This window comes from Sceloporus undulatus, chromosome 10 (assembly GCF_019175285.1).
Source record: "Sceloporus undulatus isolate JIND9_A2432 ecotype Alabama chromosome 10, SceUnd_v1.1, whole genome shotgun sequence".
NCBI lineage: Eukaryota > Metazoa > Chordata > Lepidosauria > Squamata > Phrynosomatidae > Sceloporus > Sceloporus undulatus.
The window spans coordinates 2,984,640-2,997,651 of NC_056531.1; the positions used below are offsets into that span (position 1 = coordinate 2,984,640).

The following is a 13,012-nucleotide window of genomic DNA, read 5'->3' on the forward strand; positions in this document are numbered from 1 at the left end:
ATGGGTGAGTGAGGAGGCAGAGATAGCCCAATGCCCAATGCCAGATTGTTCAGATGCCAGTGTAAGATCACTGGCATTGCCAGGGCAGGACTGTGGAGCCAAACTTCAGAACCCTATTCAGCAGAACAAGCAGGAGAACCCCACACACCCAACACTACAGCTGCCGACACACCACATTTTGAAGTAAGTGAAGAAATACACATCAGTGAGTGAGGTGGGACTTTATAAGTTCAGTATACCCAAAGTCTTTCACTAACTAGGGTTAGGTCTGTGTGTGTGAATTAAAATGCAGCTGTGGAGCCTGTGAAGTGAAACCGAAAACGAGTGGCGATGGACTGCTTAACCCTTCCTGTCCCACCATTATTTTGCTTAAAATTTTCAACCACCACAATAATAATAATAATAATAAGAAGAAGAAGAAGATTCAGGTCCCTATAGGGGAAAAAAAGCAGTTGGGGAGAAGTGACTCTGAGTGAACAAATGTTGGTAGGGAACTGCATTAACAATCTCTTACCTTACTGAAACTTTGTTGTTGATGTTGTGTGCCTTCAAGTCGTTTTTGACTTCTGGTGACCCTAAGGCAGTCCTATCACTGGGTTTTCTTGTCACGATTTGTTCAGACTGGGGTTTTCCTTTGCTTGACTCTAAGGCTTAGAAGGAGTGACTTGCCCCTGATCACCCAGTGGCTTTTTATGGCTGAGCGGGGATTTGAACCCTGGTCCCCGGAGTCGTCCAACGCTCAAACCACTGCACTATGCTGGGTCTCTTACTGAATCTAATAACTTCCAGTGTCTGTGTCTGTTCAAGCCATTGGGAGAAAGTGTGCATATATTGTTTACTCTAACCCTAAGAGCAAGGGCTGGGATCAGTAGCTGGGAGTGCTGGGCATGTGCCAAGGCCCACCCTCGAACAGGGGCCCACTGTGTTCCTCTTTCCTGCCATTGCCTGTTCACCTGTGCTCTCTGAGTATTCAAACCATGACAAGAAGGAGTACCCATCTTCACATGCCTTTCATTCTGCTTCAGGGTAGAGGAGGAGGTGAGTCTGGGGAAGGCATTCCACTACCTATATGGCATCTTCTCTAAGGAACCTTTACAACTGGGAGCTGGTGCTGACAAAGAGCCTTTTAAACATGGGTTCTCTGGCTGAGCCAAGCAGTGCCCCAGCAGTGACTTAACAATTGCTTGCATTGTGCAAGATTGCTCACAACTCCTACATATTGATTCAAACAGTAAAACACACTGGTCCCTTTTGCATAGAACATGGGGAGGTTTGTGTTTTTGGCTATTTTCTAGATAAGCTCATTGGAAAGAGATTATTTGACTGCTAGGTCTCCCTCTTAGATGTCAGGTGGCTGGTGGTGGTGAAGTTTCTAGGATTTCCATGTTCCTCAAGATATTTATTTACATTAGCATAGATGCTGTTCCAAATATTGCAATGGCAAGGATTCTAGCTGACTCCACTTTGAACTCTGCATGTACTCAATGACACATTGAATGCTTTGTAAGCTTGGACCCGAGTCAGTTTGCACTTGCACCCAAGACACGAACTAACACAATGTCCCTCAAGTGGTCTGCTCTCCTGTTTTGCAGAAACCATCTCTTCATACACCTGCTCTTGGTTTTAGAGGCTTGCACTTTCTCATGTTAGCCCCACTGCTTGGAACCATTATTGTGCAGTTATCTTAACTTTGGGCTGTGTTGTCCTTGGCCTGCATTTTAACTGTGGGTGGTTTTGCTACACACATATACACACACTTTATCTGATCAAGGCCATTATATAGCAACATAAAAGCCAAGTTGGGAAAGGGGCCATTTCCTTCTTTTTAAAGATAGGAAATAATACATACAATTAGAAATCTAACCCCTTTTTCTGGATTGAAAGTCTTGTCCTGAAACACACCTGGGATATGTTTCCCTCTCTTTGTCCTCCACCGCATTCCTGGTTCCAAAAGGGGACTGAGAAAGGATCTGAGAGGTCTGCTGAAACTGGAATATAGATGTGGGATTATATCATGCGTCTTCCAGATGTTTCAGGCTACAACTGTCATCATCCCCAGTCAAGATGTCTGCCAGAGTGATGGGGGTATGTAGAGAGCTCTTGTAGCACCTTTGAGACTAACTGAAATAAAGAAGTTGGCAGCATGAGCTTTCAGAGACTACAGTCTACTTCCTTGGATGCATTTAGATGTGGCAGGATGGGAGTTTTGCCCTAGCAGATCTGCAGGGTGTCAGGTTGAAGAAGGCTATTATGACATTTTCTGTGTACAGGTTTGTATTTGCAACTATCATCACATGAACTGACTAAACTAGCCAGTCTTAGGAGATGGCTAACAGCTTGATGGGACTTGTATTCTTAGAATACCAGAATACTATATAATAGAATAGCAGAAAAATATATAATAATCATCCTGTTGAATGAGAGGGAACATCCACCTACTCCAATATTCTGTCTCCAAAAGTGGCCAACGGCTGATCCTACTGGTTTTACATCCCAGGTTTTCATATTTAAAATAGGGGGGGGGGGGGGGGGTAAAGCTTCCTTAGATCAAAACAAACATACTGAGTCAGGCCATTTGGGTCACTACACTGACTGGCCATGGCTCTCCAAGATTTCAGCCAGTCATCTTTCCCAGCCCTACCTGAAAATGATACAGACTGAACCCAAGACCTCCTGCGTGCAAAGCAGGCATTCTACTGCAGAACTACAAACTGTGCAAAGATATAATAAAGATAAAAGTGTTATAAGGAAATGTTACCCATCCTGAGGTTGAGGATTAATATTTTATATGCTTTACTCTATCTATCTATCAGAGAGCTCTGGTGCCACAATAAATTACAGTCCCCAGGATTCCCTAGCACTGAGCCAGGTCAGTTAAAGCAGCCTCAAACTGGATTATTTCTGCGATGTGTTTTGGACCTTAAATAATGCCATCCTAGAACAGATGGCTAAACTCTCAAAAAGGGGAGAGACTTCAGTCACTCTCATATTTGTTGGAAGTCAAATTCTACCAAGAATGGAATTTCCAGCAAATTCCTCGCTTGTCTTGCAGACAATTCTGTTATCTAGAAAGTGGAACAGGCAACAAGGGGATCAGCTATTCTGGACCTGATCTAACCAACTGGGAGGAACTGCTCAATGCACTAGAAGTATTGAAATCCTTGGGTAGAAGTGACCACATTCTCCTGACATTGGTTATACAGAGGAGGAGGGAAGCCAAGTTTCATCAGACCCACACTCTGGAGATTAAGAAAGGTGGTTTCAATAATCTTAAGATGAGATCTCATGGTCAGAAATGCTCAAAAGAGAAGGGAATTTATGATAGGTGAAAACATATTCAGGCATAGCCATATTGGCCACGCAGCAAAATACAACAGAATACAGAATCCACCAAAGAGTGATACCTTTATTGGTCATTCATAAAGCATTTTTGGATTTTGTTGTATGATAAATTGGAGTTTCTAAAAGGCAAGATATTAAAGGCACTGTTGCAAACAGTTCCAGTAAGGAGTAAAGTAGGAGGTGTCTGCAGAAACCAGGGTAGATGTATAAAGTACCTTTCAGATTAGCTGAGGTTTGAAAAGGACTTATCCAAGAAATGGAAGAAGGGATAAATCACCAAAGGGGAATACAAATTAATAGCCAGTACTTGTAAGGGAAAAGTCAGAACAGCTAAAGCTCAGAATGAGCTCAGGCTTGCTGGGGAGGTTAAAAATAATAAAACCTCTATGCTTCTTTGATGTGACGATTCCGTAAAAATCCAAATAATTTAACCTTCCCTTTATTTTGTTGTTGATAAAAGTGGCTTTTGTGCAGAAGTGCTGTGGCTTGGCTGTGAGAAATCTTTGAAATCTTGATGTTATCAAAAGATCATTGGGGTACTTTTTTAAAAACAGACAATGAAAAACCCGGTCGAAATACAGACCTTTGTGCCAGCAGCGGTGCTGGCAATTGCTTGCGTGTGGAGTTCTGTTTTGTTCTAAATATATTGATGTAATGAAATAGCAACAGCCTCCTGCTGTGAAAGTCCTTTGGTGTGCTCTTGATAAGAGATAGGAGTAAAGTGTTTAAGGAGAAAGTCATTTTCATGCTGGAAGCAGCCATGAACTGTCAGATTTGGGGAAGGAGGCAAGGAAAGAACATATGAACTTTTGCCAGCTCCTTCACACTCCGTGTTTAGCGTGGTGGGAATATCCTATGCTCCGTGTTTGCTCTTTGCAAGCCAGAGACCTGGTCTGTGAGGAGTGACTCCGTTCAATATGAGGATTCCTCCCATAGGTTTAAGCCACATCTCTACAGGAAAAGTGTGTATATCTTGCTTGGTTGGACCAAGAATCTAAGCAAATGGTAAATAAACTGTGATGGGGAAAGGTTTAAAAGGCCATTGTATCATGTTTTTCTTTCCCCAAGAGCACCTAATTTACTCTGTATACTCATGTATAAGTCTAGGAATTTAGGTCGAAAAATTGACCCCAAGAACCTGAGTCATCTTATCCATGGGTCAATGCAAGTACTGTATCTTAACTCTTATTTAAAAGAAGGAACTATCCCCTGGTGAAAAGCAAGAGTGTAATCTGTCCTGGAAGCACTGACCCGCTCTGCTCTCTCATCCATCCAGCCTGAAGAGTGAGCACAAAGAGTTATGTCTGCTGGAATTTTGTAAGATCTTTGACGTTGTTTTCTTTGCTTCATCCTTTAGATCCTTTGCTATATGCTCCTAAGTTTTATCCTCGACCTATCCACGGGTCATAGCAAAATCCATAATTTTGGCCCCCAAACTTGCCCTCGACTTACGCATGAGGTGGACTTATAGTCAAGTATATACTGAATATATACTGTACACTGAACCAACTTCAGATTAGAAGAATGGCTGGCAGGATGCTTCCTCTGCCCACACTCAAGACTGATAAGCGTTCCAGTTTAGCTTGGCTTTACTATCAGTTTTAATATTCTTGGAAATATTAGTTTATATTTTACATACATCTTTGCGACCAGAAGATAAAGGGTGTTCTGTGGATTCCTCCCCTGGCCCCACATACGATCATAAATCTGTTTTGCCCTCAGTGCCTGACTGTTTTTGATAATATAATCAGCTTTTTATTGTTGCATTATCTTTTTTAGAGGAAGGCCTGCAGCCTCTCCAGGGTCCCATTCTGGAAAAAAGGCAGGATATAAATCAAATAAAGAAACAGATTGTAGCCTGTTGTCCGGGCTTTGTGCAACTTCATTACAGTAGTAAGAATTTCCATGTGCAATGTAATGTAACACTGGCTGTCAAATCACAGGCACTCTCTAGTTCCCCAAATGCAGGTGTATTTCAGTAGTTGCTCTTCTCTGATGTAGGCCTTCATTTTCAAATGTGCATCTTAGGGTGCATCTGTACTATAGAAATGATGCAGTTTGACACCACTTTAATTGCTGTAGCTCCATCCTATGGACTCCTGGGATTTGTAGTTTTACAAGGTCTTTAGCCTTCTCTGCCAAAGTGTGTTGGTATCTCACAAAACCACAAATCCCAGGATTCTGTAGGATGGAGCCATGGTAGTTAAAGTGGTGTCAGATTGTATTGTTTCTACAACGTAGATGTCCCCAGTGTGCATGGAATGTATATATTGGTGAGAATAATAGAAGTGTAATATATAATATTCCACCATTATAATATTAGAATAATATATAGAAATATTAGGGAGAAATGCTCACATGTATGGTGGGACCTTGGTATCTGCTGGGGTTTGATTCCAGGATCCTCTGTGGATAACAAAATCAGTGGATGCTCAAGTCCCATTAAATATAATGGTATGGCAAAATGATGTCCCTTATATAAAATGGAAAATCAAGGTTTGCTATTTGGAATTTATGGCGGGATACACACCGCCATATAGTACGTATTGGCCTGTTACAGACAGCCAAAATAAAGCTGCTTCGAGTCACAGTGGAGGTATGGTGTTTCAATGATGCGTGCGTCCTAAGAGTAAAGCCACACCAAAGCCACGCTCCGGGCTGGAGCATGTTTGGCGTGTGACTTCTGACTCTTAGGACGCACGCATCATTGAAACACCATACCTCCCTGTGACTCGAAGCAGCTTTATTTTGGCTGTCTGTAACAGGCCATTGTATATGTACTAGGGTTAGGAAGGGGCGTGCTTCCGCACCCACTAAACCTAGTACGTATACAATACGTACTATATGGCGCCGGCCCTTCTACATGGCCGGCGCCATCTTTACGTACTGGACGCATAGCGTCCAGACGTGTCGCGGCGCTAATGACGTAGCGAATGCGCCCTTGGCGCTTCGCTACGTCATCCGTGCGCTGCAGAAAGAAGCTCCGAAATGGAGCTTCTTTTTTGCTCCGCGCGGGAGCCGCGCGGTTTGGATGCTGCAGCTCCCGCGCGGAGCAAATGGCGCCGGCGGGGGAACGCCGCAAAGCGGCGGTTTGTATCCCGCCTATACTTTTAAAAAATATTTTCAAGCTGTGGATGCTTGAATCTGTGGATAAAAAATCCATGGATAAGGAGAGCCTACTATATTCCATTATGTGTTGCAAGTCATTCACCAGGAGATGGTTTCTTTTCTAAAATAAGAGTTCAAGTACAGCAGTTATATTGACCCACGGATAAGTCGACTCTGCTTTATTGGGGTCAATTTTTAGACTACAATGTCTAGGCTTATACATGAGTATATACAGTACAGCTAATATTTTCTGCCTCCAGGTGCCAAAATGTTGTTTATTGGTTTCTTGGGCATAGGAAATGGGAATGTTCATAGCTGTTGCATTCAGTGTTTGGATCGAATACCCTCAGAATGAGGAGCCCAAGAGCTTGGTGCTCCACCCTGTCCCCAAATACTTGTCGCTTAAGGACTTCAGTTTCCTGCTGTTTTTAGGGTTTGCGTTTGTTATGAAATTCCCATTGTTTTTAACCCCAGCTCACGCATGGTGATTCATCCAGGTTGCTTGCCATTGGGCCAAGACTATTCCTCAGTGCCTTCCCCACCCCACCCCATCCCACTCCACCCCACTCCTACCCTAGAGTTGTTTGTTCAAACATTTTCTCTTAGAATAACTGCATGGATATGAAGCGAAGACCTTTGCAACCTATCTGCTCTGTCTAACTTTCCACTTGTCATAACTAGGTTAACTGTGATCAAAAGCAGATCTGTCCAGTCTTTGATCGGAAAGAGAGAATATTAGGAGTTTGTAGAGGGAGGGCAAGCAAAGTAACCGAAACAGCCCCGGCCTCCTACTGTGCCATGTATCTTTCCTACAATTGCATGAGTGAGGCAATGAAGAGTGGATGCACTTGAGGTGAAACCTGACAGAGCGCTAGAGCTTGCAAAGTAACAGGCTGGCAATGATCTTTTTTCTTTTTGCAAATCCTGGGAAAGGGACCTTGTTTCATTGCCTGTTGTGTTTTGCAGAATCAGTTCGCTGCTAGTACAAATGCATTCAGAAGTGGGACAGAAAGTTACTGGAAAGGGTCCACTACATTTCCTTTGCACTAAAAACTTTAAGAAGAAAACTTTCAATTTATGTTGAAAGTATGTCCTTTCTTTTAAGTCTGTTAATTCTAACCTGTTGTTTAAATTGAAATTACTGCACTAAAACCTTGCTTCAATGCAAGCAACAACAACAAAAAATCCCATTCATGATTTCCTTCCTCCTTCTGTCCCTGTTTTGAGCTGGGGACAAAAGGAAACAGCTGAAGGGAACAGATTTTGGAGAATCCTATTTCTTACCCTCCCATCCATTCAAAGAGAATGGGTGAGATTTAAAAGAAATAAACACATATGAAGGATGCAGGAAACACAAACCTTAATTGATATATATCGGTGATGGAGAACCTTTTAGAGATTTAGTGCCCAACTGAATAGTGTTACTACACTGGGTATCACCCAGTGCCAGGGAGGGCAGGACTTCTGGGATGGGACTTCCAGGGGCAGGACTTCCCAGAGACAGTTTAAGGCAGGGGATGGCAGGGGAAGAGGCACATGCCTGTTCCTCCTCTTTCCCCTCCTTCCGTGCCTTCAACTATCTCCGCATGCCCTCAGAGATGGCTTCGTGTGCCAGAGAGCCTGTGTGCTATAGGTTATAGGCACCACAGATATATATATATATATATATCTGAATACCAAACCCACCCTGATCTTCATCGTCCATCATACTCAACCCAAGATCAAGTATCACAACTCTTTCAGAAACAGTGGCAGAACAATAGTTAGAGTCCTCTTTAAATTCTCCTATTAGTCTTCTTATTAATCCTGTCAGTTTCCCATCCATTCCTTCACTTCATCCTGCAGCTTCATCCACTGCAGCTGCTGGCCACCACAAGGTGAAAAGCTCAGATGAGGAGGGCAGGGGCTAGGGTGAGCAGGGGAAAGAACATAAACAGTGAACCCCCTCATCGTTCCCCCCAAATGTCCTCAATTTTACATTAATAATAATAATAATAATAATAATAATAATAATAATAATAATAAAGATTTATTTATAGCCCGCCCAATCACGAAGAATACAGGCGGGTTACAACAATAAAATACATCAATTACAATGAAGTTAAAAATCAAACCCTAGACCTACCGCCCCCCCCCCCCATACCCAGTACTAAAACAGAATTAAACAATAATAGTATAAAAAACATTAAAAACATTTTAAAAGGCAGAAACATAGGCGGGGAAGAATAGACAAATGAGGGGACAATATCTCTATATCTGGGGAGGGTAACTAAGTTGGAAAGGCCTGCCAGAAGAGATCCGTCTTGAGTGCTTTCTTAAAAGCTGTCAGAGTGGGAATGTGATGGATCTCCTCCAGCAGTCGTTCCATAGTTTAGGAGCAGTAGTAGAGAAGGCCCTCTGGGAAACTGATGTTAATCTAGATTTTTTTGGCTGTAGTAGATTTCTTCCAGAGGACCTTAGTGTGCGGGGCGGACAATAGGGAAGAAGGCGTTCCCTCAAGTACTCTGGGCCCAAGCCATGTAGGGCTTTAAAGGTGATCACCAACACCTTGCACTTTGCCCGGAAACTAATAGGCAGCCAGTGCAGGAACTTCAAGACCAGTGTTATATGGTCATTCCTAGAAGCTCCCGTGATCAATCTGGCTGCCATATTTTGTACCAACTGAAGTTTCCAAACTTGGCACAAGGGTAGCCCCAAGTAGAGCGCATTACAGAAGTCCAATCGAGAGGTTACCAGTGCATGTACTACTGTTTCCAGGTCCCTCGGCTCCTGGAAGGGGTGCAGTTGGCGTATCAGACGGAGCTGATAGCAGGCGCTCTTGACTGTTGCATCCACCTGAGCTGTCAGTTGGAGTGACAAGTCAAGGAGCACCCCCAAGCTGCGAACAGAATCCTTCAGGGGAAGTGTGACCCCATCCAGAACTGGCTGACACAACTCCATTCCTGGATTCGGGGTTCCTATAGCGAGTACCTCCGTCTTACCTGGATTCAGCTTGAGTCGGTTTTCCCTCATCCAGTCCATTACCTCCCCAAGACAGGCATTCAGAGGAGAGATGCCATCCTTAGTCACTGCTTCAGTCCGAGACATAGAGAAATATATTTGGGTGTCATCAGCATACTGATAACACCCTACTCCATGTCTCCGGATGATCTCACCCAGCAGCTTCATGTAAATGTTAAACAGCATTGGGGACAGAATCGCGCCTTGAGGGACGCCCGATTTGAGCTCCTTCTTGGCCGAACAACTGTCCCCAAGCGACACCATCTGGAACCTCCCTGAGAGGTAGGACCGGAACCACTGCAATGCAGTGCCTCCAATACCCAACTCCCTCAGGCATTCCAGAAGGATACCGTGGTCAATGGTATCGAAGGCTGCTGAGAGGTCCAAGAGCACCAGCAGGATCACACTTCCCCTGTCGATGCCCAGACGGAGATCATCGACTAAGGTGACCATGGCAGTCTCAACTCCGTATCCCGTCCTGAATCCGGTTTGAAATGGATCCAGAAAATCCGTTTCCTCCAAGACTGCTTGTAGTTGATTGGCGACTGCTCTCTCGATCACCTTGCTCAAAAATGGTAGTAGTGAGACTAGGTTTTGGATTCAGTAATTTAATATAATAAACATTAACCCATAGGTTCTATGTCTCTGTTTTCGCAGGGGATCCAATCCAGACCCACCCATTCTGCGAAAACAGAGACTCGCCAATATTCAAGCCCCATAGTCTTGAATGGAGCATGTGCTTGTGAGCATGCGCAGGGCGCGTGCTGTAAGGGCATGCCCCATTGAAAATAACTGAGGTCACCCCTCCATGAATATTCAAGACTGCCAACCTCAAGTCCGTGAGAACGGAGGGGTGACTGTGTATGCAAAGCGGGGCAAAAATTAGCCTGGTTAGATCCAGGAAGGATGGTCCCTTGGCTTTATTTTCCCCTGAGCATAGGCTTTTGCAAAAGGTACTTCTAAAGGGAAACATGGACCCCATATAGACAGGCCAAAATAAAGCTGCTTCAGGTCACTTTGGAGGTATGCTGTTTAAATGATGCATTCGTACTAAGAGTCCAGAAGCTGCACCAAAGCTGCACTTTAGTCCTTAGGACTGGATTGTGGCTTTGGCGGGGCACCCAGATTCTTAGTATGCATGTATCATTTAAACAGCGTACCTCCAATGTGACCCGAAACAGCTTTATTTTGGCCTGTCTGTATGGAGCCATGAATAGCAGACAATTTGGGCTCTCTCTGCTTCAAAGTTTATGGTTCCCTTGAAGCTCAGCCTGCATATAGTGGCAGCCAATGGAGTGAGCAGGGAGGTCCTTCCCTGCAAAACAAGATGTCCACCCTGCTTGGTCCATGCCTCATACCTGCCTGCATAGAGACTAGTGATAGTTCATCTCCTGCTGAGCGATGGATTGTTACGTTTTTATTTCTCCTTCCCCAGTATGCAAGAAGTAGACCAAAAGTCACCAAAGGCATTGCCAGCTGGCATGGAGAATGAGCGAGTCTTCAGTGACCTGTGGGAAAAGACTGAGACATCCACGGGAGTGAGCAACACCACATCCGAGAAGGACCAGGTAGGTGATAAAAAGTAGAGGTCGTGAAAGTAGTCTTTCCTTTGGCCCTTCATATGTTTGGACTTCAGCTTCTGGAAGGCCCAGTCAATTGTCAAGATGGCCGGGAGTTGAAATGCCAAACATCTGGAGGGACAAAATTCAAGAAGCACTGGGCTAGTGCCGGGTATCATCTCAGACAAGGTGCAAGTGAATTCAGTATATTGCTTGTATACTATTAAATAAGCGCTGAGAATGTGAATCTATCGCCTTCCAATATACTTGCTTGCAGTGTATGAGCCATTGCTTCTCCCAGGTTTTCCAAAGCACCTTGGCCACTACATAGGCTGAGTACTGGGCTTCGTGTTTTTCTCCCTAGGAACTGGGTGTTATACAGCATGTGATGTGATGTGACCTGGAAAATCTAGTATGCAGGGGGTTCCTTTGAGACTACGTAGAAGAAGTCATAGCATAAGCTTTTGTACGCTTGGTCTGCTTCCTCAGGTGCATGGTGTTTTTCACTTTGTGCATTTGAGGAAGGAGACCAAATCTGCAAAAGCTTATGCTACAACTTCTTCTATGTTGTTAGCCTCAAAGGTGCTACAAGATCCCTTTGCAAACTGACATTCAGGATTAACATGGCTATGTCTCTGAATTCTACCCTTCTGAAAAATCTGGGTTTGTTTTTTATCTCATTCTGGCCTTGTTTGCTTTTGCTGGCTGCTGTTAAGCATCCCTGCCCAAGGAATATAGCCATTTTTCTACACGATGAACCTGAAGGATTAGTTCTGTTATATATCTCCTAGCCATAAGCACAAAGTACAGCAACGCCTCCTGTGGTCAAAGGTGAAAGAACAGTTTGATAGCATTTTGGGAAGCTTTCTGTGTTCGAAATCCTCCCATTGTTTGGCCCCCATGAGAACTTCCCTCCTAAGGCTAATTGTAGCTTCAGGAAAAGATGGATTTCCCTTGGAACATGAGGCGAGGAAGGCTTAAAAAACCCTTCCCGTATTCTGCTCCTGCTTCCCTCTCCTCTCTCCAGTTTATCAGAGCATCCTCAGCTTCTTTACAGAAAAGTTGGGAAGTGCAAACCCATTTCTCCTGCTTTGTGTTGTTTGAGCTTCTGGGCAGAGAATGTCACATCTGTATGCATATAAGAATAGTTTTTCTAGATTAGATTAAAGTCTTACTTAGCCCATTATTTTGTTCTGTTGGTGGCCAACTGTTGTGTCGAGAGGCTGTGGCTAATGGTGGCATACTGGGACTTTATTTTCCAAGGATTTGTCTCATCTTTTTTTAAAGCCATCCAAGTTGACATCTGTCGCAGCATCTTGTAAAAGCAAATTCTCTAGTTTAACTGTGCTAATAAAGACTTGGGCCTGTTACAGACTACCAAAATAAAGCTGCTTCGGGTCTCTTTGGAGGTATGCTATTTAAATGATTCATGGGTCCTAAGAGTCCAGAGGTTGTGCCAAAGCCACACTCCATTCCTAAGCACTGGAGTGCAGCTTTGGTGCAGCTTCCGGATTCTTAGGATGCATGCATCATTTAAAAAGCATACCTCCAAAGAGACCCGAAGCAGCTTTATTTTGGCAGTCTGTAACAGGCCTTAGTTCCTTTTATCTGTCCTGCAACTCCCAAACATCTTGCTTTGTTGGATCATCCAGTTTGACGTAGTAAATTTGTAAAGTTTTTAAGGTGCCATGAGACATTGTTGTCGCTTGCTGCAGATTTACTTGGCTCTCCCTGCACCCCCAAAATAATTTTCGATGCCTTAGAGGGACAATAACTAAGGCTGCATCTGCAGTGCAGAACAAATCCAGCTTGACACCACTTTAACTGCCAAGGCTCAGTGCTAAGGAATTCTGGGAATTGTAGTTGTGGCACCCAAGTTCTCTGCGGAGGCTAAATGTCTCACAAAACTACAGTTCCCAGAGCTGCATAGCATTCAGTTGACAGTTAAAATTGTTATTATTATTATTATTATTATTATTATTATTATTATTATTATTATTATT

General features: G+C 43.8%; 1 protein-coding gene across 4 annotated transcripts in view; it reads left to right on the forward strand.

Moving 5' to 3' along the window:
* NOS1 (nitric oxide synthase 1) overlaps window positions 1–13,012 on the forward strand; it is a 135,568-nt gene that overhangs the window by 78,887 nt on the left and 43,669 nt on the right. For all 4 annotated transcript variants that reach the window (XM_042441771.1, XM_042441768.1, XM_042441770.1 and 1 more), the window contains one exon: window positions 10,886–11,018. In XM_042441771.1, coding sequence (XP_042297705.1) covers window positions 10,886–11,018 — 133 coding nt within the window. The remainder of the gene's footprint in view (window positions 1–10,885; window positions 11,019–13,012) is intronic.